The sequence below is a fragment of the Rhinolophus hipposideros genome (genome assembly GCF_964194185.1).
Source record: "Rhinolophus hipposideros genome assembly, chromosome: 11".
Lineage (NCBI taxonomy): Eukaryota > Metazoa > Chordata > Mammalia > Chiroptera > Rhinolophidae > Rhinolophus > Rhinolophus hipposideros.
Genome location: NC_138057.1, coordinates 52,372,309 through 52,398,976, shown reverse-complemented (window position 1 = coordinate 52,398,976; position 26,668 = coordinate 52,372,309). Strand labels below are relative to the sequence as shown.

Sequence of the window (26,668 nt, the reverse complement as noted above, 5' to 3'; positions counted from 1 at the left end):
AACAATAACCCAATATAATAAATATAACAAAACCTACAAACTTAGAAAAGAACTTTGAGGAATAAGTTAATAAGAATGATATATCTATATGAAGAAAACTAATTTCTTGAAGGATATTTACATAGTATTGAACATGTGGTTGCGTAATAGTCCAATGAAAAGCCCTAGTATATAATTATGTGTCTTTTGTAAAATAACGTAACCTTTAACATAATTAAATTAATACAGATCAGCATACCATTGGGTTTTGAAAGAGGATAAAATTATTTGTTTTTTTCAGACAATTTTTGTTTTTTACATGTATTTTTAATTTTTCACTTACAGTTGACATTCAATATTATATTAGTTTCATGTTACAGTATAGTTAGACATTTATATAATTTACAAAGTGATCCGTCAGTAAGTCTAGCTCCCATGTGACACCATACAGTTATTACAATGTTATTGACTATATTCTCAGTGCTGTACTTTACATCCCTGTGACTGTTTTGTAACTGCCAGTTTGTACTTCTTAATCCCTTCACCTTTTTCACCCAGCTCCCAACCCCCCTCCCATCTAGCAGTCATCAGTTCTCTGTATTATTTTAGTTTATTTACATAAGAATAAATGTGTGAAGATGACAAAAAATAAAATAAGAAAGTATGATAATAAGACGACTTTGTCTTACCAAAGATTTGGCACGAAATAGATACAGGTGTATGTGAGATGTTATTGAATGGAAGAAAGATAGTATTTCAGTTTAGAGGGAAAAGGATGGCTTAATAAATGGAAGTATAATCTCAAGAAAAAATTAGAGCCCTACTTCATACTGTAAACAAACTAACAAAAAAACCCAGGTTTTAGTTGGAGTATAAATTAAATACAAAAATTAAAAAGTATTAAGAAAGTTTAGGAGCATATTTGTATAACTTCATAAAAGAAACTACAAAAGCTCCACTTTTGACTATATTCAATAAATACAAGATAGTGAAAGAAATTTTTCCATTAAAGCGTTTATCAAAAGATAAAACGTAGACTAGGAAAATATTTTTGTTAAACATGACAAGCAATATCTGCTTTTTTCTAATTAAAAAACAAAGCTATACATAAACATGACAGACAACTTATTAGAAAATGGACAGTGAGCAAAGGATATAGATTATTTGCAGAATAATCTAAATGGTCGATAAACATTTACAAATGTTCGACCTCGCTAATTAGAAAAATGCAAATTTAAAGCAAGCCTGTTGATACGGTTGTTTTCATCCTCTAGGGAGGTAAGCATGTTCATAACCTAAGCATATCTACCTCGAGTGGAGGTGCTGGGAAATGAGCCCTGTTGCTACTGTTGGAATTGGGACTTACTCCACTCAGCCTTTTGCAGAAGTGAAAAATACATTTATCCTTTTACCCAGTAATACCTCTGAAATAAATAAAACTATTAATAAGTGAGGATATATGTTCAATGACATTTTTTTCAGTTGTGTATGTATTGGCAAAAGACTGACAACTTGAATGTCCATTAGTATATGAATGATAGTGAGTGTGTTAAGGGAGTGTATTGAAATATCTGGATAGGATCGAAAAGAATAATTACCTTTAATTCACTTGAAGAGATATCTATAATGTTAACATTAATTGAAAAAAGTAAGTTGCAGGGTAATATCTGGTTTCTGTTAAGAAAACAAAAACAAACAAACATGATAATTTGAGGGTAACCATGCTTAACATGTTTGTATACTCGTGAAAAAGATGTGGAAGGATAAGTCATTAACATTGTTTGTCTTAGGATATGGAGGATGGGAATAAGACTCTTCTAAAGAGCAGGAAATTATTTAACTTTTTAAAATACTGCTTTCCATTGTTTCACTAGTGGCAATTAAAGAATTTTTTTTCTGTTGAATGTAGCCAGGTAGTAGAAGGTACAAGCTGTCCTTTTCCCAAGTTTTCACTTTAGAAAAGTTTTATGTTTTATAAAGCAGGCTAGAAGACTTAATAGAGCAATTCATTATTTTCCTGGACTTTCCAAGAAGTCTTTGTGGGGAACGAGTTTAGTCCTGGTTCTGTGGGCATCATATATTACTTTGAAACAGTCAGCTTTCCTTTACAATGAAAAAGTATTCTGATTGAAACTATTGGAGAAGTACATTGTGAAAATCTGTGTAGCTGAGAGGAGAATCAATAAATGCCCAGATTTTCATTTTTAATAGTTGATGTTTCATCCAAACAGTTAGAGTTCTAATGTTCTGTTCTTCTTTCCTAATAGCTCCATCAGGGCACCGTCCCTGTTTCTTACACAGTAACAACAGTGGCACCGCATGGGATTCCACTCTGCACAGGCCAGCACATCCCTGCGTGCAGTACACAGCAGGTCCCAGGATGCTCTGTGGTTTTCAGTGGACAGCACCTCCCTGTCTGTAGTGTGCCTCCTCCGGTAAGTCTGTGCACCCCCTCTTCAGAATGACTCGGTGCAGTATATAAGCAAACCAAAATTAAGAGACTGCCTTCTGTAGCTTTGCACTCACTTCCAAGTAAAAAAGTCAGTTTTATTGCAGTAGAAACCTCAACAGCTTCCTTATAGCAATAGTTTAATAAAAATTTGCTTTTAAACTTGATAGATTTTGACATTAATTAAATTATACGTACACTTTATGATTAAATTTTGATAAAGGTTGGCCTTGGAGTATTAATATAGGATGCACTAGTTAGTAGTAAAGTCTTACAAAGTTCAGTGATCAACAGTAATAGTCTCAGCCCCGCCCGGAGGCTCAGGCGGTTGGAGCTCCATGCTCCTAACTCCGAAGGCTGCCGGTTCAATTCCCACATGGGCCAGTGGGCTCTCAACCACAAGGTTGCTGGTTCAACTCCTCGAAAATCCCACAAGGGATGGTGGGTCCGCTCCCTGCAACTAAGATTGAACACGGCACCTTGAGCTGAGCTGCCTCCCGGATGGCTCAGTTGGTTGGAGCACGGGCTCTCAACCACAAGGTTGCCAGTTCGATTCCTCAAGTCCCGCAAGGGATCGTAGGCTCCGCCCCTTGCAACAAAGATTGAACATGGCACCTTGAGCTGAGCTGCTGCTGAGCTCCCGGATGGCTCAGTTGTTTGGAGCGTGTCGTCTCAACCACAAGGTTGTCAGTTCAATTCCCACAAGGGATGGTGGGCTACGCCCCCTGCAACTAGAAACGGCAACTGGACCTGGAGCTGAGCTGCGCCCTCCACAACTATGATTTAAAGGACAACAACTTGACTTGGAAAAAAAACATACAAACCAGTAATAGTCTCAGCACTTACTGAGTTTTAACAGGTACTTTGAGTGTTTGGTCTATTTATTCCTCACTGTAGGAAGCCTGTGATGAAAATGGTACACCATTTTCTAGATGATGAAATGAAAATTACTTGCTTAATGTCACAGAGACGATTAGTATGAGAGAGCAGCATTCACAACCTCTTTTTTCTGCCTCTTAAACTTAGGCTTTATCCTTTAATCTACCGATCCCCAGTCCAGCCTCCTTATTTCACAAATAAGGTTGCTGAAATTCAGAGTATTTAAATGACTTGTCTAAGGTCAATAATGTCTCCAAAGTTAAATACTTCACTAAATCTAAATCTAGTCTGAATGTGACATTAAAAGGAGCACACATGCAAATTCCAACTCATTTTAATAGATGCATTTACCTAAGCTTGGTTTGTCTGTAATAGATTATAGAACCAGTATGCTAAGTCAGTCGACTTAAAATATTGAGAGACCATTAGGCACTTAGTTGTGAGTTGGACATTTAATATAAAAATCATTTAATACAAAATCCTAGAAATAAAATTTTTTAACAAGATTGAAAAGGAGCTTTGGAAAGCAATATACCTGCTACATCTGAAACCAAGTAAAGAGAGATTCCTCTTCTGTGCAGCACTTTCCTCCCATTTCATAGGTGTTCAACAGTCTTAAAGTAAGAGGAGGATTTTTACTGATTTATAAGAACTATATAAACTATAGAATAATTAGTAGTTACTGGTACAACATTTTGGTATGACTTTCGGGATAAGGCACTGACATTTCAGTCTCACTGTGTAGTTTTTTAAAATTAATTATGTATTCTCATACTTTTAACAAAAAATAAATTTCTCTTACAGATGCTGCAAGCATGTTCAGTTCAGCACTTACCAGTACCATATGCTGCATTCCCGCCTCTTATTTCTAGTGATCCATTCCTTTTACATCCACCTCACCTCTCTCCCCATCATCCTCCTCATTTGCCACCACCGGGCCAGTTTGTCCCTTTCCAAACACAGCAGTCACGATCGGTAGGTATCTCTACTCTTACATCTGATTTTCACAGAATATTTAGACCTAAAAGGCAGATTAATTTAGTAGGTATAAATTGTTACCATTTAAAAACTATAACTTAGGCATTCTTCTTGTTCTTCAAAGATTTAAGGAATCCACAGACATACAAATTAATATAGACAAATTTACCTAGAATTATCTTGGTTTATTAAATATTTTTAGTTATTTCATATGTCACTTGTCTAATTTAAAATTTGTTCCTTCATATCTGCGATCCTTCAGGAAGTAAGTGTGGAGAAAAATTTAGTTTTTCCTTTTATGTATTTCTAAAATGGAAAGTGAAAATACCATAAAATTTGTTTATACTTATTAGATCAATATTTACATTCATTTAGGTAAGTAAAGTAACTCACTGGTCCACCAGTAGGGTTTTTTTTTTTTGCTGTTTTTTGAAGATCTGTTTTTCCACTATGTTCTCATGAAAAGTGGATGAGATTGTCCTGGGACTAGAATGTAGCTGAGAGTCATATTATTTTGGGGGGCTAGAAGAGGTAAGTACTATGTATGTGGAAGGAAGGGCACAGAAAGAAGGTGCAGTTGTTTTTTGGACAGGCTAAGTTGAACATCTGAACATTAAGATGAGGAGAACATTAAGGCATTAAGAGAGAAGAACAGGAGAGAGAACATATGGAAATGGTCTGAGAGGAAGATTTCAGCACTGTCAGATGAACTTGACAGTCTATTCTAGCACAGCTTAACCATCCTTTACTAAGGATTTATGCACCATGCTGGATCATAGGCAGAGGTGAGCTTACATGGCTACTCTCCTGAAAGCCAATTGTAACAGAAGTTTAGCTAATCCAAAAAATTCTGATTACTCCTACAGGGAAATCTTTTATTAGAGTCAGGACAGGATTCGTGCCAGGACGTTCCCTAGCTTCCAGTATCTGGGAATTCAAAGTTAAAACAAAATTTAGCCATTACGTAGATCCGAATTTGGAATTCTTTAACAGGTCCGGTCATGTAGCCAAATCAGAACTTAGGTTCTCTTGTGTTGTGTTAGAGTCAGCACTTGTGCTTTCTCTCAAGCATATATAAGCTTCCAAATTAAAGTGTTAGTAATTAACTATATTTGAATAATGTGTTGCTACTCATAACTGTGGAAAGTAGTCACATTAACATTAAAGAATATGTTGAAAATGTCGTCATCATAATGGCATTATTCCTAATAGCCAAAAAGTGGGAACAGTCCAAATGTCTACCAGCTGAAGAATGGATAAACTAAGTGTGGTATATCTATACAGTGGATTATTATTCAACCATAAAAAGGAGTAAAGTATTAATACACAAACTACAAGATGGATGAACCTTGAAACCATTATGCTAAGTGAAAGAAGCCAGATACAAAGACCACAATATTATGTGGTTCTCTCTCTATATATGTACATAACATATATACATATACATGAAATGTCCAGAATAGGCAAATCTATAGAAACAGAAGGTAGATTAGTGGTTGTCCAGGGCTTGGGGAGGACTGAGGGTAAATTGGTAGTGGACTACCAATGTTCATGGGGTTTGCAGGGGGGAAAGGGAGGCGAAAATGTTTTGGAATTAGATGGTGATAATGGTTGCACAGCTCTTGTGAATATACTAAAATCCACTTACTTAGGGTGAATTCTGTAGTATGTGAATTACATCTCAATAAAGCTATTTTTCAAAAAAAAAAGCCCACATGCTATGATGTGCTTTGCTATGATGTGCACTTTTGAAATAGGCTATGAACATGTCAGTTTTATAGGTGACAATATTAGGGTTCAGATTAATTAATTTATATAAAAGTCACATAGCTGATTAGTGATAGCACTAAGAGCCTGTCTGATGCCAAAGCCCATAAGCTTTCCACTACCGCATATAATGCCTGTTGGATCTTACCCATTTAGCCTTGGTTCTGATTTATAAATAAATATTCACCATGTTTGATGTCATATGTTACGGGTTAAGTGTCTGAAAATTCTGAGTAGGTCAGTGTACCATGATTAGAAAGTAATTTTAGTCACATAATTGGCTTATCATTAAGTTGGTGCAAAAGTAATTGCAGTTTAAAAACTCATAGACACAGACAATAGTTCAGTGGTTACCAGAGGGTAAAAAGGGTTAGGGGTGGTAGAGGGGGAGAGTAAAGGGGATCAAATATATGGTGATGGAAAGAGAACTGACTGGGTGCTGACCACCGAATTTGATATATATAGATGATGTATTACAGAATTGTACACCTGAAATCTACGTAACTTGCCTAACCATTGTCACCCCAATAAACTTGAAATTAAAAAAGTAATTGCAGTTTAAAAGGTTAAAATAATTGCAAAACCTGCAATTACTTTTGCACCAACCTAATGCATGACATTTTTGTCTTTTCCTTATCTTAAGAGAAGGTTCAAATAGTGAAGGAAATTGATCCTTTAATGGATAGTGGAAATGTGTAATAACATTTTCCAGAGACTTCCTTATTCAAATTCAGTTAAAGACAGGAAGATTTTACTATAGTCTGTGTGTCCACAAATAGGAATTTAAATTGATGTAAACATCATGAAATGCATGACTTTAAAGATCTTGGGGGATGATTTTTGTTATTCTAACACAACCTATCTAAGCACTGGAAGTACCTTAATTTGCTTTTTCCCTCCCTTCAGCCTCTGCAAAGGATAGAAAATGAAGTGGAACTCTTAGGAGAACATCTTCCAGTGGGAGGTTTTACTTACCCTCCATCAGCGCATCCCCCAACGTTACCTCCCTCAGCTCCTTTGCAGTTCTTAACACATGATCCTTTGCATCAGGAGGTGTCCTTTGGAGTAGTGAGTTTTCATTCATTGTTACTAATTTATTACTTGTTTTTAGATCTATCTCAGTATAATTCTGCATGTTTAGAATTTTAAATGTATTGTTGAAGTCATTTGGTCGAAAAACTTGTGTTTAGAAATATACCTAAGTATGTTTTAAACTAGTTGTTGCATCTGTGTTAACATTTAAGAAATATTAAGTACCACTTGAACCATAAAGAACTTTCTAGGTTTCTTTAAAAAAAAGAAGAGACTTTATTTGACAGATGAAAAAGTTTTAAAGGTAGAATGATCTTAAATCGTTTCAACATTTTCCCCTACAGCCTTATCCTCCATTTATGCCTCGGAGGCTCACAGGACGTAGCAGATACCGATCCCAGCAGCCAATACCACCTCCCCCTTATCACCCCAGCTTACTACCATATGTGTTGTAAGTTCTTTTCTTCCTTTAATAAGTCCTGAATTTTGACACCCTTGATACTCCCTTTTATGAGAATCTTCTGTGTGGTATATAATTTATTGTATTAGATATTTGTTTTTATTTCATGTTAAGGGTGAAAGAAAGAAGAGCAAGGACAAGGGAGAAGGGGGGGTAAGAAATTTGTGGCTAGAAAATCGGTTTACCAAATTAAAAGGTAGAAAAGTTCAAAATGTTTGCTACTTTTACAACTAGTAGTATTACTTGCCACCTTCTTGATTATCCAGCTTTTGATGCTGCTGCTTCTTTCAAAGGAAGAGGGGAAGAGAAGTTATTTCTGTGTCTTAGAAATACTGTTAGGATTAAATTTGTAACAGAAACACCTATGGGTTAGACATAGGTGATAGTTCTTTATTTCTCTCTCGTACAATGAAATCCAGAAATAGGCAATTCAAGGCTGGTTTGTTAGCCCCATAACTGAGGAATGGTTTTACCATCCTCAAAATTTTATGACTTTCTCTATGTGATCTAAGATGGCTCCTCCTATACTAGCCATCACGTCCACATTCCATGTAGCAAATATGAAAATGGCTCTTTGTCTCCTACCTGCCTTCTCTCAGGAATACTTCCTAGGAGTTATGTGTATTGCTCCTGCCTACATTCCATTGGCCAGAATTTAATTTTGTGTCTATATAATTACCTTCTAGGAAGGGTAGAAGGTAGGGTCATGTTGTCTTTATACCAGAGGGTCATGTGCCTATATCACTATTTTGGTTATTGTAGCTTTATTATAAGTTAAAATCAGTTAGGATAAGTCTCCCAATTTTGTTCTTAAAATGATTTTATTTAAAGTCTTTTTTGTGAGTCATATAAATTTTTAAATGAGCAAATCAGTTTCTACTTAAGAAAAGCTTGCTGAGATTTTTGTAGGGATTTGATGAAATCTGTGGATACATTTTGGAAAAAAATTGACATCTCAATATTGAGTCTTACAGTCTATTTACACAGTATGTTTCTCTATTCATCTTTTTTAAGTTTATCCTGGCAGTATTTTTACAGTTTTTATTGTGAGGTCTTACATATGTTTTAAACTTATCCATAATGTTTCATGTAATTTTATGCTATCGTGAATGGTATTTTTTTAATGCCAGTTTTTAATTGTTTATTGTTAGTGAAGGCAGTTTTTTTAAGGGTTGCTACTGATAAACCCTGACCATTCTTTGTCCCTGTAACACTGGCCTTGTTTTCCCCATCCTATTCATTGAAGTAATGTAGTAATGCATCAGTGCTGTGTTGGTTATTTTCACTACAGATCAATGCTTCCAGTGCCACCTGCAGTCGGCCCAACTTTCAGCTTTGAATTGGATGTGGAAGATGGAGAAGTAGAAAATTACGAGGTTAGTAGGTGAACTTTGAATTAATTTGGGGAGTATTGTGTGCACAAAAAGTATTGTTCTACTCAGTCATTCATCTACTTAAACATTATGTGACTCCATTGTACATTTCAAGATACAAATATGTTAAAAAGTGTTCAGCATCCTTAAAGATATTTTGTCGTGTACCACACAGCTACAACAAGACAGGTTTTGGTGCTGTTAGAATTACAATTCTTTTGAGAGAATGTAAATGTGAGTAAACAGTGAATTATGAATGAGTATTCTCAAAAGATTTGGGGGAAGCAAAAATGCTTGAGCCAGTTCTTGAAGGATGGGAAAAGGGTTTTGTGCCATAAAATTGATGCAGGGAAGTGCTGGATATTCTTAAAGAACTGCCTACAGCCTGTGGCCAAAGTGAAAGGAAGAAAATTGCGATTTGATTGAAAAGTTCAGCTGGCTATCTTTGAGCTTCCTGCTGGAGAATGGACATAATTTTGAATATTGTGGTAGGAAGAAGCAGCTAAATTTTTTGGTGTTTATGGCATCAGATCTCTACCTTTAAGAGTCAAAACTCTGCTAATAGCATGAAGGAATAGTTGGAAGTCAGACAATAAATTATAAAACCATACAAGTTCTGAACTGTGGGAACTGCAAATAGAGAAGAATACATCTTCATAGACATTTTAACCCTGGAATTAACAAGTATTCAATCCCTGAAGAGTTGATGTTAGTGTCAGGTGTGCTCGAGTGAGAGGGGTGCAAAAGAAGATGCTCTACAAAAGGGACTACAGTAGCCCACAAAGAAGGCAGGAGATGACAGTGGGTCAAGTACCTGATATTCTCTAACTTAGATGGTGCTGACATTATGTTATTTGAGGTTAGGAATAGGAGATGCAGTTTAGGGGTTGGAAGGCAAATTTGGATTTGGATATGTTGAATGTGAGTAACTGTATGACTTTGTTCTGATACTGTCAGCTGTCTTTCTCACCCCAGCCTCACTCAGTCTCTGTTTATACAGTATGAATACAGATGCTCCTTGACTTACGATGGGGTTACATCCCGATAAACCCATCGTAAGTTGAAAATGCCGTTAAGTTGAAATGCATTTAACCTACCGAACATCATAGCTTAGCCTAGCTGCTTTCTACTTAATGCATATCGCTTTTGCACCATTGTAAAGTGGAAAAATCGTAAGTCAAACTATCGTTAAGTCGGGATTTTTCTAAATGCATGTGGAAGAGATCAGGCCAAATGCTGTATATTCTTCTGTAGTTTTCAACAGGCTGTTATGTCACTTTCTTTCTTCGTGTATAATCACACTGCAGTGTCCTTTGGATTCCATTCCCAGATTTCTTGAGAGAGAAAGGGGCTGTAATAATTTCCTGGTTTTGTCTGTACTTTGTGTTAATTTTGTACAGAGCAGTAAGAAAAGGATTTTGGGTTGAATATGTTTGATCTTCTGCAAAGCTGTACTTTAATGCAATCAAGAAAGTCTTGTTTGCTTTTCTGGTTTTACCTCATAGTGCGCACGCCTGCAGCACTCCCTAGTCCAGGGTGCTCGCCATTTTGAGTCTACCCTGTACAGTCTTGCCTCAGTGCTTCCTCCCACCCCATCCTTCTGCCTAAGAACTTTTCCCCTTCCTTCATATTTTGAAACACAGCCCTCAAACTACCTCTGTGGAAGGCATTTCTAGTCCATCTTTCCCCTCCTTTTGTTCTTACAAAACCGTACATACTAATCATGTATTGCCCTCAGTTGTCTTGCCTGTTATGTCATATAAATACGTTGAGCACTTGGTTATTACATCCTCCATCCACTTAATAAACATATTTTATTGAATGTAATTGTCAAACTTGTGTTAGTTGACCTAAGTGTCATATAGTGTATACACTAGAGGTGTAAAACATACATATCAGCTATATCATAAATTTTATATGGTAACTATAATCAGCACCAGTTAAATTTAAGAATTTGCTATCCTAGCATTTAGAAGGACTTAGGGGGCATACATGTTCACTAAAGGGGAGCAATTTGTTTAGGAGATCAAATTCTCCAACTAAATCTGTACCAGAAACAATGTCGTGGCATCACCATATTAAAATACACAGCTATCACAAAATCAGTTATTGAGATTTTGAGAAATTAATTCTATACCTGTCATGTTCTGTCATCATTTCTTTGTTACCACTTCTCTTAACCCTGTGACAGCCTATAAAGGGGGAAAGCCGCATAAAGAAAGCTAGCTGCCTGATTACAGGATAATTAGAGCCATTGGAAACTGGGAGAAAGGAGGTATTGGTGTAAACTGAGGAAGCAGAATAGCTGCAGTATAATACAAGAAAAAAATAAACTCTTTGGTCTTATTTATCCTGCACCTGTGAAATATGCTTCTGAGTACACTTTGGTATGAAGAAGTTGTTCAATATAGAAGTATTTCATCTAATAAATGAAAGAATAATAGACTTAGAATATTACTATTTTGCCATCTTTAATGGGTCTAGGTCGTGTTCCATCAGTTGCTGCTAATATAACAACTAGAAATGATGAGACTTACCATGGAAATGGTCAAATCCACCAATTTATAGGAAGAACAGGGTACAAAGAATCTCATGTCAGGGTGGGGAGGTTCAGTCAACAAAATTCAGACTGGAAATTTCTATAGGCCATTGACCTGGTATCTTCAACAAAGTAAGAGTAAAAAACAATACTTAAGACATACCAACCAGTGGTAACGTACGGATTTATTTGGATCCTGGTTTAACAAACTATTTTTAAAAGCGTTTTGAAAATAATTGAAACAGACATGTTTGACATTAAGGAATTATTAATTTTTTAGGTGTGATGATAATGTGATTATATGCTTTTAAAAAATCTTTATTTAGAGTGGTAGTTCTCAACCTGGGAACAGTATTATTTCCCAGAGGATATTTAGCAACATCTGGAAGCATTTTTGCACGGGGCGGGGGACAGAGTGCTGGCCAAGAGTGCTGCTAAACACCCCCAGTGTACAGAACTAAATTTTATCCAGTCCAAAATATCAAAAGTGCTGTAGTTGACAGACTGTTTTAAATACACACACAACTATTTTACCAATGAAATATCATGTTTTAGTTTTATTTGAAAATAATCTGGGCTTTAGGAGTGGACAGCAATAGATGAAATAAAATTAGCCATGAATTATTGAGCCCAGGTAATGAGCTTATGGAAGTTCATATTCTATATCTCTACTTTTGTATGTATTTAAAATTTTCCACAATAAAAAAGATATTGTAATAGAAAATTTAAAGACAGATTAAAACATGTCTCCCTTTTCCATCAACAGGCCCTTTTAAACCTGGCAGAACGACTGGGAGAGGCTAAGCCTCGAGGACTGACTAAGGCAGATATTGAACAACTTCCTTCTTATCGGTTCAATCCTAACAACCACCAGTCAGAACAGACTTTGTAAGTACATTTTTCTGACATCAGTCCGTGTTAAATTTCCTTTCCTACCATTATGAAATAAAATCTTCAGTCAAAGACAACTTGATAAAGAGAACTGACCTGTGTCTCATGCTGTAGGCCTGTGTTGTCCAGGTCGGTAACCACTAGTCACACGGAGCTATTGAGTTTAAATTAAAAGGTAAATATCTTAGTTGTACTTGCTAGTGATGACCATGTCTGTCACTTCAGAAAGTTTTATTAGTGCTGTTCTGGATTTTTAGGTTGCCTATAAATTTTGTGGTTTCTAATTCAAACTATAATATTTTATATATGATTAAAAAGTCTCGTACATGTAAGACGTGAGATTTTTACTACATGATTCTGCTTATTGTAGTATCTTTTTTAATAGCAACTCTACTAAGACATAATTCAAATTTATAATGTACAATTTTGGTGGGTTCTAGTATATTCAGAATTTTGCAGCCATCATCACAATCAAATTTATACCATTTTCATCACTCGAAAAAGAAACTCCTTACCCATTAGAAGCCACTCCCATTTCTCCCCAACCCTCCACCCCAGCACGACCCCGCACTAATTTCCTTTTATCTCTATAGATTTGCCTATTCTGGATATTTCACATAAATGGGATCATACAGTATATGGTCTTTTGAGTCTGGCTTCTTTCACTTTAGCTTGTTTTTGAGGTTCATCATGTCATAATTTGTATCAGTACTTCATTCCTTTTTTATGGCCAAATAATATTTGGTTGTATAGATATTATTGTTCATCCTTTCCTCAGTTGATGGACATTTGGGTTGTTTCCATGTTTTGGCTAGTATTAAATGTAGTGCTGTGAACGTGTATAGATTTCTCTTGCTATCCAAAAGTAGAGCGTTCCTATGAAAGCTTTCATAAGCCAAAACGGCATAAAGTGAAAAAGCAATTACCATTAATTATAATGGAAAATTCCTTGAGCATTCCCACACCCCAAAAAATAACCCATCAAATCATACCCAAAAACACATAAAGCCTAAAATAGCACTAACACACAGAAAAAGCAAGAATGATATGATAAATACACTACCTGTGTAAGTGGAAATAATGTATGCACAGTGTAGTTTAACTTACAGGAATTGGAAAGGCTGAGAGGTGGTGATTATAGTGTCTTGGGCTGAGTCATCAGAGGGTGGGGAGGTGGGAGATACAGGAGACGGGTGTAGTATAGGAGCGAGAAGAGGATCGTCTGTTAACTTGTCACTGTTGTCTGATTCCATCAGGGCAGGCAGGTTACACCTTCTGTGTCTGCCGGCCTCAACGTCGAGGTCCGTCATCTGCTGTGGCTGATGTGTGGAAAGCTGAAATATAACAATATGTTTGCCTGCTTATCCTCAGGGGTTTTTCTATCATACAGTTCTTTGTAGGCACTCAAAACATCCTGCAAACCTGCCCTAAACCTATCAAAATTAGGTGCCCTTTCAGAATTAAAGTCATACTTTCTGCAGTCAACGCAGCATTGTCAGTCGGATCGAAAATCACACACAAGTGCTTTGTGTTCACTGCCTGGATGACCTCACGTTTGGGCCTTTAACTATTGGTTCAGTTTCAGTTTGGATCCTTTCATCGTGCAATTTCATCTCTTCAGAACCAATACTAACTTAGGCAGCTTTCAGGATTCTTTCTGTCTGCCTGTAAATAGCATGAATGGTGGCTGCAGGCAAGTGCAACCCGCACAATGTTTGTATTTTGTTCACCCTGATCAAAAGGCTTAATTACATCCAATTTTATACTAAGCATCCTTACGAGCTTTCTTAGGCTTCTCTGCTACCATAGGACATATCTTGCTAATGGTTGCACAAGATAATTGAGATGTTCACAGACGTAGTTCAAGGCTATGACGGCTTGATGCTCAGATGCTGAGTGCAGTTCTCAGGGAAGGAGCTTCATTCACTGTGCCACTGGTGCTGCTTGCGAGGCTTGCTGCAAAACAGTTGCTGGACACTAGTTTTGCTTTTCCACTTTTTTTCATAAAAGCAAAAATTCTCTTCGGATTTCATTCAGTTAGTAAAACAGGTACTACTGTAGGTCTTTTGTAAAAGCGAAGTAGTGTAGTGCGAACTTTCGAAAAGAGGGATACCTGTGCAGTTTTTCCATGGATGTGTTTTGATTTCTCTTGGATACGTACATAGGTGTATTGGGTCCTGTGGTAACTCTGTGTTTAACCTTTTGAGAATGTCCTGTTTTTCTAAAGTGGCTGCCCCATTTTACATTCCCACCAGAAGTTTATAAACTTAATATATCCACGTTTTCGCCAATGCTTATTATTGTCTGTCCTTTGATTCTAGCCAGCCTAGCGAGGGTGAACTTTTGATTTTCCTTTCCCAGATGGCTAATGAGTTTGAGCTCTTTACTGTACTTGTCTATTTTCGTATCTTCTTTGGAGAAATGTCTGTTCACATCCTTTTTCCATTTTTTAGTTTTTTTACTATTGAGTTGTAGAAATTTTTATACATTATAGATACAAGATCCTTAATTGATTTTCAAAAATTGATTGAGTTTCAAAAATATCTCCTATTCTGTGAGTTGTCTTTTCACTTTCTTGATGGTATCTTTTGAACCACAATTTAAAAAAAAATTTTTTTTTATGTGTCCTTTTTTTTTTTTTTTTGAGCCCACTGGCCCATGTGGGAATCGAACCGGCAGCCTTCGGAGTTAGGAGCACGGAGCTCTAACCGCCTGCGCCACCGGGCCGGCCCAAAAAAATTTTATTTTGATGAAATTTATTTTATCTACTTTTTTTGGTTTCTTGTGTTTTTGGTATCATCTCTAAGAAACCATTGCCTATTTTTAGATCACAAAGATTTACTCATGTTTTCTTCTAAAAGTTTAATAACTTTTAGCTCTCACATTTAGGCTTTTGCTCCATTTTTTAGTTAATTTTTGTATATTGTGTGAGGTAGGAGTCCAACTTCATTTTCTTGCATATGGATATCAGTCGTTCTAGCTCCATTTGTCAAATGTCATAGTATCTTCAGTATGAAAACTGGCTTGGATGGTGAGCCAGAGATTTTATTGATCTCAGTAAAGAAAAGTACTTTCGCTAAATGTATTAACTTCAATGGTTTTTCATCATATATTTTGTATTAAACTTTAAATGACATTTTGATAAGTGAGATGGTAAGTGGTTTTGTAGGACTCAGTAGTTGAAACAAAGTAGAAGACCACTTGGTTTTATGGTTAAATTATCTTTTTGCTTTTTTTAGGTGTGTAGTATGCATGTGTGATTTTGAATCAAGGCAGCTACTTAGAGTTTTACCCTGTAACCACGAGTTCCATGCCAAGTGTGTCGACAAATGGCTTAAGGTAAAGTGATGGCATCTGTGAAGTGAATAACATTGAATTTTCTTTCTTACTGACCATGGTTTCATGTAGAGAAGTCCGTGGTGGTGGAGGGTGGGTAAGGCGGTAAAATTGAAACAGCTTTCAGTGTGATTTATGCAGATGAAGAGAAGAAAAGGCCAGTAAAAATTAACTGTGGTCATCAACATGAAAGTGACTTTGCAAAACCTGAAAATTGATTATCTGTCATTGATAATCAGTATGTCCTAACTTTCTCATGGTATACAGGGGCAAGACCTGAACTTGTTAGGCCAGTTTCTTCTAAGAGTTTAGAAGGGGACCTCACTCTGGAGTTCCTTTGTCAGAGATTCGCCAGGGAAATAAACTTCTAGTGCTTTTATTTAATTCTGACTTTTTTTTTTTTTTTTTTTTTTTTTTTTTTTTTGTAGATGTGGGGAGGAAACCCAGAGGACGCAAATTCTAATAGTTGTTATACTAGGATGAAATTATTTTAGGGGCTTCTTATTTTCTATTTTTTATAATAAATATGTGATGCAGTAATCTAAATAATCAACTTTATGTTGTGTGAGGGGTTTATTTTAGAGTATTCTGATCAGGAGCTAATACTGGGTTAGATAACTTCACAGTTTGGTAAGGAAGGTAGATAAGCCACGGTTAAGGGTACCCAGTTTAGCTCAAACTCAATCCTGAAGGCAAAGTCTTAACTTTTTAGAAAAGGAAAGCATTATATATACACAGCCCTGACATGTGAGAACAGAGAATAATCTGAAAACCACGGGTTCTGTGTGGCTGATAGATAATGATAGGGAGAGTGGCAAGAGAAGAGACGTTCAGAGGTGTTATAACCAGTGACCAGGTCACTGTGAAGTAACTGAAGTGTGACGGAATTCGGACTTGATCCTGAAAGCAGGGTGGAAGGATATGACTGAGGTTGTGTTTTAGACAGATCACTGGCTACTGTTTGGAGAGTGGATTAGAAGTGATCATGTCAGAGACAGAGAGATGGAATAAGGATGTTCTGAGCCCGATGGAGAACGAATAGTGGCAATTAAATGAAAAGAGGAGGACTGATATGAGAGCTGTCATAATAAAAAAATGAGAATATTTGATGAATGGGTTGTAGAAAGTAAGAGCACGTGATGCCTGTGTTGGTGCCATTTATTGTTTAATTTGTCTGAACTGGTGATGGATAATACTGTCCGTAGAGGTGAAACTGACCTATTACAAAATCATTCATAGGCTATTAAGTTTTTGAGGTTTATGGGGTACTTTTTAAAACAGATTAAATCGTTGCTTTGTACCTCCTTAGAGGAACAAAGAATGTAGAAAATATATGGGAGATAAAAAGAGTTCCACTGCTTTTAATAATGTTTCATTGTGTAAGTTACAATTCAGACAAGTTTTCTCTTTTGTGTTTTAGGCAAATCGCACTTGCCCAATTTGCCGAGCTGATGCTTCAGAAGTGCATCGGGATTCAGAATGACCAGCCTAAGAGCACAAATTTAGTTTGGGTGTTCCTCATCACATGTATATACGGACTATCCATTGAACTTAATCTCTGTGGCTTCCAGCCCTCCCTTTACCAAAAGGGTCAATGGACCTTTCTTTGCACTGTGTGACTTAATCAACTATAAAAGCTTACAATTAGTCTTCATAATTATGGGATTGTTATACTAACCGTGTGATTGGAACTCCAAAGACTTTTTCTTTAGCTTAATTTCGTGTGTGCACTAACATTCCCTGGTTTTTGTGTGATCATTCCGAGTGTTGCTGCAAGATTACAGTGGACGTGATCTTTTAGCATGTGCTTTTATAAACAGTGGTAGCTCCAGGTGATATAGCAATCTACCTTATTAGAGCCTTCAGAAACTGTGAGTGGAAATGAATGCAGCGAATGACTGTTGGTGATAAATACCTGTGTGCGTGAGAGAGTGTGCGCAGCCACTTGTGTGAGGGCATGGAAGCTACTGTGCGTATGAGGTCCTATATACCAGCATGTACCAAGAGTGTGTGTGTAGTTTTAATTATGCTGCAATGTATAATCTGGTGTGTTATTTAAACAGCACTAGTACTGTACACTGGTTTTTTCCCCTTGTGTTTGCTGTTGCACACTGATTGCTAAGGGTGCATCAATTATAAGCATTGAATACTCCATCCCCTTCCCTCCCAATGAATGGAATGAGAAAAGCCTTCTTCCTTTGCTTCAGGCAGCTGTCACCTTCTCTTCGTTGGTGGTCCCAGGTGGGTCACTTTAGAAAAAAAGTGTAACAGATTCTCACTCCATGAACCTGATTTTTTTCTATTGTGAAAAAATTTTAAATCTCCAACTTGCTGTTTCCAAAAAGAAGGTGCAATATCATACATCATCAGTTAGCAATATTAGCATTTCAATCAATGATTTGAATGTTGATACTTTCTTGTTTTTTCCCTTTACATTTCCAGTAAGCTTCTTACAGGAAGTACTTGTGATATTTTTTTTTTTTAATGTTTAGATTTGTAGTCTATTCTGAAGATATTTGAGTAATATATTTCTAAGAATACCACTGGTCCCATGAAGTCTCACCTCCTTGACTTCCAACCAGAACAAAAATCTGTTAACTAACTCAGCTTGAGAATGTGTTCTTTGTTCCGTTGGGCAACTAAATCGTTTTAAGAAAACTGTATTTCTGTTTGTTTTAATTCATCTGCCAAGCTCCAATTCTGAAAGTTGTCTAGTTTTTCTTCCCTGAGTAAATGTGCTTCTCATCAAAATCTGTATTTCCTGGATGGATCAAGTGCTGTGACAGCTCAAGTTGCTTAGACCTGATGTGCTTTGATGTTTTATTGCCTTTCTTTTTATTTTGTTTGAATGAGAAAAATTAATATAATAGGTGTCCAGAATACTTGCAGTATAAATGAAGATTTGATTTTTGTATAAAAAATAATGCTGTAAAACAAAAATTGACCTTCATTTAGTTGATCTGAAATATTTCAATACATAGCTGTGTGGATTTTTGTTTCATCGGTTCATTGAACATAATTCAGATTGTTTAAAGTCAGTTTTCCAGCAGTCTTTAGATTCCTCTCTCATTCTTTGTTTTTTCAACATTTTCTGCGTTTTCCTGCAGTTGACGTCATTGCTTTGCAGTAGCACAAGCTGCGTAATTCCAGTCAGGACTGACGACTAGCTGCCAGCCTCACCCAACTTTCAGTTGGCTTTGTGTCAATGTTCTACTCCGACAGTGTTAACTACTTGTTACTGCCATGCGACTTGCCTTCCCTTTTGAAGTCTCTATAAGCTCATCACAGCTTAGAGTTCAGTAAAGTCAATTTACACAGAAGCACAATTTTGCCCTTTTCCAGACACTGTTGCCTCTATCTAGTGATACAGATAGGATTTTGCATACTTTGTTTGCCCCTATATTTGTCAGTGCGTCACAAATACATCTAAACAGTGATAAAATGCACATGTTACTTTTAAATCATTAGGATATCTCCCACCTATTTCTGATGAATAAAAAGTTTGTTAATGACCTAAATTATTGGCATAATAATCAGCTACATTACACAAATCACGTAGTTTAATCTTTATTTTTTTAATTAAAAAATCATGTTTAAAAAGCCCATCTTATACATACATAGACTCTTTTATATAGCTGCAAAAAATTTATATCTGTACAGATCTAACATAACACTACTACACTCAGTATTCATTTTATTGAAGCATGCAAGTAAAGCACTTTCTAATTTATATAGATACCTAATTAACAAGGCACATTGTACTAATGACTAGGAAAAGTAGCTCTTTCTTCCCTCTCTCTGACGAATTCTTGTCATAATATCCCTTTTCCAATAAATTTTTGAGAGGCAGTTGGCAATTTAGGAGGCAGCAGGGTCTTTTTTGGTAAAATCCTGAATTAATTGTTTGTTGCACTCTTGTGACTGATCTCTCTTTGGGAATGTCTTTTCTTTGCATGGGGCTCTTAGAGATGTGTGCAGACTTATTTATTAAGTGGTTAGTGCGATTAGGAGCATACATGCATGTGTTCTGAACCAGCTTGGACTAGCTACAGTGAGCAGCTTTGTGGCTAGCAAAAGAGAAAGAACAGTTGATTCGTGCCCAGCTGTTGTCACCTTGGGTGATGCACCAGATAGCAGGCAGATTTTGGTTTGTTGCCTTCTTCCTCTTTCTTCCTCCTAAAACAATACTGGCTTTACCGCCTTAACTCTGTTGTGGGGTTTTGGTTTTTTTGCATGAATTAATCATTTTTGACTGTTTTTTTTTTGGCCACCCCCACACCACCCCCCAAAGAGAACAAAATTGAAAATAGTCAAGGCTTCCAGGTATCGAGATCTCATTAGGATTTTCTGTCCTGAATTTTTTTGAGCAAAATCTGGAAAATGTGAAAGCATATTCAGATTTTATACACTCTCTCAAATGTGACTTGTTAAGATTCTTAAATTTGGGCCTCCTAAATATTTTGAATGAGATCTGCAACTAATTTATGAGAATATTTTCCACAGGTATCTTTCATTAGGAAGCTATTTTCCCCCTGTTGGTACATTGGGTTGCCTCATTTTGCTGTTTGTTTCAGATTATGAAAGCTTACAGGGGTATTTTTTGGAATCATTTGCTGAGTCATTTCCTCAAATCATATTCCATTATATCAGTTAACATATAGTTTTAAATGTACGTATTATAAATATCTGTAACCAAATCATTTGAAGGCTTGATAAATTTTTAACAAAGTTTGTACATTTTTTATGAAAGTTACTAGTAATGCTTTACTAAGTAGTGCAATGAATTTTTATTTTTAATCCCTGTGCCCAATTTTGGAGTTGAGAGGGTTGTTGGTAATAAATGTATGATGTACACTTAAAACATTTGTTGTGTTTCATGTTACTGTGTTAGGGAAGGTTAGGGGTTGTGTGTGTTTGGAGGGAGGGGTATTTGGGGATTCCAGCAGGAAGATAGGGTTGTTGAGCTACGAAGCTTCCAGGCTTAATTTTTAGACCAATAATTCATATTTTGTTTCTGCATTTGTGTAAACATCTTAGAAACACAAAAGCAACTAGCATTATAATGTAGTATATATTTATATCATTTAAAAGGCCAAAAAGATAGCTGAGAGCCACACATTGTGGCATAAGCTTATTGAACAGTAGAAATACATACAAGTGATAGATGACGTGTTTCCCCGAAAATAAGACCTAGCCGGACAATCAGCTCTAATGCATCTTTTGGAGCAAAAATTAATGTAAGACCTAAGACCGGGTATAATATAATATAATTAATTTAATAATACCAGGTCTTATATTAATTTTTGCTCCAAAAGACGCATTAGAGCTGATTGTCCGGCTAGGTCTTATTTTCGGGGAAACACGGTAGAAGTCCTTAAATGAGATATGAAATGTGGACTCTTTCTCAGGATTTATCTTTGCCAACTTACTTTCCCCTTTTACAAGTCTTTCATCTCATTCTTACTATTGCTTTGATTATACCAAACCTCAAGCCGACCAAATATGCCAATTAAACATCACTGGCTACATTATTTCTTCATAGATCACAAGACCTGATTTGTACCAGAGGACAAAATTCTTGTGAAGGTTTGTGGTCAGATGACTACCAAGTGTTTCAGCTCTCTGTGTGTTGTAGACTAATGAACTGCATAGACAAGTGCTGTCTAATAGAAATATAATTAGCCACATACATAATTTAAAAATTTTTAGTAATATTAAAAAGTAAAAGGAAACAGTTGAAATATTTTTAATATATTCAACCTATTTCAATACGTGATCAGTATAAGAAATTATTGAGATCTCTTCTGTTTTCTCATACCAACTTTTTGAAATCCAGTGTATGAATTAGAGCACATTTCAGTTTGGACTGCCACACTTCAAAGCCTGTGGTGGCCGTCGTGTTGGCTGGGACAGGTCTAGACTGGGCCTCTGCCAGGTTATCTCATTTCTGAAGAATTGACTGTTACTCTGGATACCCCAAGGCCATTTTGTCATTGCATGTAAATTACAGTATTATTAGAAGTATTTTACTCTTTGTATAGTTGACTATAACTTGTTGTTATATTCAATGTGCAAATAATACATAAAAAGCAGACTTAGTTGCTGTGACCATCATATATAGCTGCCCTTGTTTGTTAGAAAATTCCCCTTAGTACCTTCAGGATTCACAGCTATTTCAATGATTAACTTGCCAATCAGAAAATTGGACATTCTGAAAAATTGAGAGCCGGAAACTTTAAATCTGCAGTGAGATGACGGGGCACATTGCTTATTGAGTTGCACATGCTCTTAACCTTACTTGTGTGGCTCTGCCTCCCAAACTGGCAGGCAGGCAATGTAGGAATAAGAAAGACTGGATTTCAAACAGTGACAGCCAGGCCTGCTGAGGATCTCCTTACAGTCTGATGATGTGCTACAGAATCGGTACGATGTTTCCCACTATCGAGAGGAAGTGAATCACTCAGAAAGAAGGAACTCACGTTCCCCTCAACCACTCGTCCTTGGTCTGTCTATACATGGAAACAAAGCATAGAGGCTGGTCAGTAAAAGGATCCGTAATACCGCTTTCTTGGTAGTTACGTTTTCTAATAAGAGTTATTCGAACATGCCAAGATACGTTTCTGGGGCAAACTCAGAATGCCCCAGTTTCTGACAGTGCAAACTTAAGCCTACTAATATTTCTGTAGTCAGGGCAAGCAGTGTGGTAGCCACATGTTGTAGTTGGTCCTTTTACTCCCCTTTAGACATGTTAATACTGATCTCAGCTAAATCAGAGGAAAATAACCTTGACTCTTAAACCAAAATACGGCCAGCCTTGCCAAGAAAACAATGCATCACTGTCTATGGCAGTTCAAACTCAGAATGCCCCAGTTTGGATATCAGTAAGGAGGAAAATTGCATTTACTGTTCTTGAATATCCAAGAGAAACTTGGACCAACTATCTAATCCAAGCTACTAGATTTTAGTTGGGAAAACAAGTCAGAAAGGAAGAAGTGAGTTCCAAGTCAGTTAATTGAAAAGGAGAGATTTGAGTCCTCGGGGGTGCTCATTGCCCAGACTGCTCCACAAGCTTTTCCTGAGCACCAGCTTGTGGCAGGCGCCTTCAGAATCAGCTCAGGTATTTAGTGTATTGCTTTCCTAGGGCTCCTGGAATTAACGACTACAAGTTTGGTGACTTAAATTCTCATAATTCTGGAGGCCAGAAGTCCAAAGTCTGTTGGTTTTCTCAGGAGTCCCTGAGGGAGAATCTGTTCCGTGCCTCTCTCTTGGAGTTCTGATAGACACATAACTCCAATCTCTCTCTGTCTACACGTGGGTCTTCTCATCTCCCCTTTGTCTATGTGTCTTCAACTGAATGGAATTGAATGACCTACATAGAGGTTAGTTAGGGGTACCTTAGAAAAAGCAAGTTTTGTCCCATCTCAGTAAATCATTTGGATCTGTTCCAACAAGTGAATTCAAAACTCCAGAATATCTTACCATTATAGCATGACCAAAATAATTTTCACCTGAAAAATGTTAAAGGGACTCATTCCTTTATCTTTGGTTTATTCCTGCAGCCAAGGATAAACCTCAGGTGTGTTCTCACAAATTGACTCAGAGTAGCACAGCTTTAGTATACTTATAAAAATAAGTTAACTACGAAAGTTAACTGAAATGTACCATCAGGTAAGGGAGCAATTAGCAATGCTTTTTAAAGGGTGAGTAAATAGGAACAAGCCTGCAACCTGTCTCAGATGTACAATTTGATCCGTGATGGTTCCTTTGTTGAATCAAAATCTGGTCAATCTTGAAAAACACACACAAAAAAACATGGTAAGTGAAAGAAGCCAGACAAAAGTCCACATAGTGTATGATTCCACGTATGCCAGATGCCAAAAGCAAATCTATAGAGAGAAAGTAGATTGATTAGTGGTTGACGGGCTAAGGGTATAGGATGGCTGGTGGTGACAGCTAAGGGGTATGGGGTTTCTGAAATGGTGATGGATACACAATTCTGTGAGTATATTGAAAACCACTGAATATACACTGGCTTTGAATATAGTGGGTGAATTGTATGGCATGTGAATTACGTCTTAAAGCGGTCTTTAAAAAACACGATGTATACCTACCAGAATGTCTAATTAAACAGGTTAACAATACCATGCGTTGGGGAGGACGTGAACCAACTGGGCTTCTCATACACTGCTCATGGGAATGTAAATTGGGACGACCAATTTAGAAAATGGCTTGACATTATCTACTAAAGCTAAGCAGACCCCAGCACCCAGTGATTCCTCTCCTACGTATATATCCAACAGAATCATGCACCAAAAGACGTGTACAAGAATGTTCATAGCAAACTATACAACCCACATTTTCATCAACTCTTGAATTGATAAATTATGGTTAAATTTTACAGTGGTATTTTATACAGGGAAGAGCAATGTGAACAAATCTCAACAAGTGTGTTGAATAAGACAGGAAAGAGTACATACTGATTACTCCAATTACAGAAAATTCAAAAACAGCAAAACGGATCTATTCTATGAGGTGGCATGAGAGTGGTGATCCTTGGCAGGGACTTGGTGCCTGAGGGGAGCAGAGGGCACGGGGTACCCAAGCTCCTCACTTTCCCCACCCCAAAACTGTTTTGAATTTGCTTTTGTAAAGTGTGACAGCAGCAATAATTTTTCTAGAATATTGCCTCCATGCTAATGAAAGGTAAGTATGCATGATATCTACACCAGGGGGCAGTGTTGTACAAAATCAAGTTCCAAATAAAAAAGCCTTTTAATGTATAGGTGGATCGACATGGTTAACAATGTCCAAAATGTGTTTTAATGTTGCTTTTATTTATAGAAAACATACATAAGGAGTCTGTTTCCCAGAATGCTACAAGATCATACAACTCAGAGACGCATTCCTTCCTAAGCAATGTTGTTTTTATTCCATACAGAGGACTTCTATCAGTTTAAATGGTTCTTGATTGTTAAACTGCTTTTCCTTCCTCCTCTCTCCCTCACTACCCTCCTTTTAGTTGTATTGTAAAACACAGCTTTGTTTAGCTTTAAAATCAAACTCCCTCTATATTGATCAAGACCAGTTCTTGCATATGAGCTCAACTCCCATGCTCCTTCCACATAGGGAGACTGGGGCTACTGTATCTGCCAAGACCTGCCCCTACCAATCAAGTTCACCAGTGGCTTCGTAAATGTCAAGTTGAATGAACACTTTCCTGTCTGTCTTCTCTGTGGTATATAACTGCTCATTTCTGAAAGCTCTGTGCCTTTGGCTTTCAGGATACTCTTCTCACTCCATCTCCCTTGTTCTGAGTTTCTTCTCCTATCTCTGGTCTGCCCCTTTAATATCAGGGCTCCCTAGGACACGCTCCTCGGCCTCTGGTTTTCCCATTCTGCATAGTCTCCCTGGAGTGACAGCATCCTCTCCTGATTCAACTTTTTGATCGGTTCTCATGAGTCACAGATTCTTATCTCCAGTCTCAGCTTCCCAGAGCCTCTGCCTGTTTCCAGCTTCCTGCTGAACATTTCCTCCTGAACTTCCCCTCCTGAACATCCCACAGGCACTCGAACTCAATATATCTAAATATGGACTCATTAAAATTCCCCCAAGCCTGTTTCTCTTGTAGTCTCTATTTCCATTACTGGCCCCACCACACACCAAAACTCCCCAGCCACAAACAGGGAAGTTGTCCTTGACTCATCCATCTTCTGCCTCCTCTACATCTAATCAATTGTTCCTTTGTCTCCCCTTCCTCCACAGCCCAAGTACAGGTTCCATCATCTGCCTTTTCAGGATCATGCTTCCAGCTTTGCAACACCCCACACCCCATCATTCAAACGTCTCTACAGCCTCCAAAGTAAGTCATGCAAAAAACAAATCTGACTGGCTTTCTTCATTGCCTACCCCCACCCACATCCCCAAACCCTTAAATGGCTGTTCCACTGCCTACAGGACAAAGTACAATCTTACTAGCACATTCCCTCTCCAACAAAAGCCCCCCTTAGTCTGTTCCTGACTGTGGTTCCAGCCTCAGGCTCAAGACTCCTTTGCCTTGTGTTTTATCCTCTAGCAGCATCAACCTGCTTATAGTTCCCCAGATACTGTGCTCTTAATTTTTCTCCCCCAGATGCCTCTGCCCAGAAGGCTTCTTCCTCCACTCCTCTCTTCTCTCATGACTCAAATCAGGTATCAACTCTTCCAGGAAATCTGTTCTGATCCACGCAAGTGGGTCAGACACACCAGCCCTCCACCAGTGACAACCTGGGCTGATGAGCCATTTCCCTTCCCCAGTGTGTTATCAGCATTTGTTCCAGTGGGCTTTCCACTGGCTGTGAGCTTCTGACCCGCACAGGCACGTTCTTTACCTTCAGGACCTAGCATGGGGTCTTGCCCATGGTAGGGAGTTCAAGACATGTTTCTCGAGTGAAGGAATGGAGAATGACTCCCTGGCTGGAATAGTTAGGTGGCTGGTGGGGACAATCAGCCAAGGAATGAATCTTGCAAGAAGAACAGATTTTGACAAAAGAGAATGAGGGAGGAAAATGTGTGTGAAAGAGGAGGACCTGGCCTTTGAGACACACACAAAGGCGGCTGTCCAGCAGGCAATTCCACGACCAGATCTGGAGCTTTAGAGAGAAGCCTGGGCCACTGGGTGTCAGAAGCATTAATTGTGTCAACTAAGACAGGCTGACTTCAGGAGGCCTCAGAAGGAAGTCTCTGCAGGGCTGGCTGGGGGCCCAACTCCACCTTCTACCAGGAACTGCAGCGTGTTGACCTGGGCCAGGTTTCACATGGCTCTGAAGAGTGGAGAATAAACAGACACTCCTTTGCTCAAATGTACCAGAGAGAGGCTGCCACAGCTGCCCACTCCCAGTTCCCAGTGAACTGCTCTTCCGGATTTGTGTATCGAATGAGTTAGGTTCAGGTCACCCTTAACGCAGGGTAAGAGCTGTGCCCCACATACCACACCCACAAGGAGACCA

At 37.6% G+C, this 26,668-nt stretch overlaps 1 protein-coding gene across 6 annotated transcripts in view; it reads left to right on the top strand.

The window, feature by feature from the left end:
• Positions 1-26,668, top strand: part of RNF38 (ring finger protein 38) — a 118,315-nt gene that overhangs the window by 85,001 nt on the left and 6,646 nt on the right. For 4 of the 6 annotated variants that reach the window (XM_081065546.1, XM_081065544.1, XM_081065547.1 and 1 more), the window contains 8 exons: positions 2,247-2,414; positions 4,112-4,282; positions 6,959-7,120; positions 7,429-7,535; positions 8,836-8,920; positions 12,223-12,344; positions 15,587-15,686; positions 17,104-20,544. In XM_081065546.1, coding sequence (XP_080921672.1) covers positions 2,247-2,414; positions 4,112-4,282; positions 6,959-7,120; positions 7,429-7,535; positions 8,836-8,920; positions 12,223-12,344; positions 15,587-15,686; positions 17,104-17,166 — 978 coding nt within the window. In that variant the 3' untranslated portion in view covers positions 17,167-20,544. Of the gene's footprint in view, positions 1-2,246; positions 2,415-4,111; positions 4,283-6,958; positions 7,121-7,428; positions 7,536-8,835; positions 8,921-12,222; positions 12,345-15,586; positions 15,687-17,103; positions 20,545-26,668 lie in introns of those variants that run through there. The other 2 variants (XM_081065545.1, XM_081065543.1) reach the window with 1 other exon arrangement.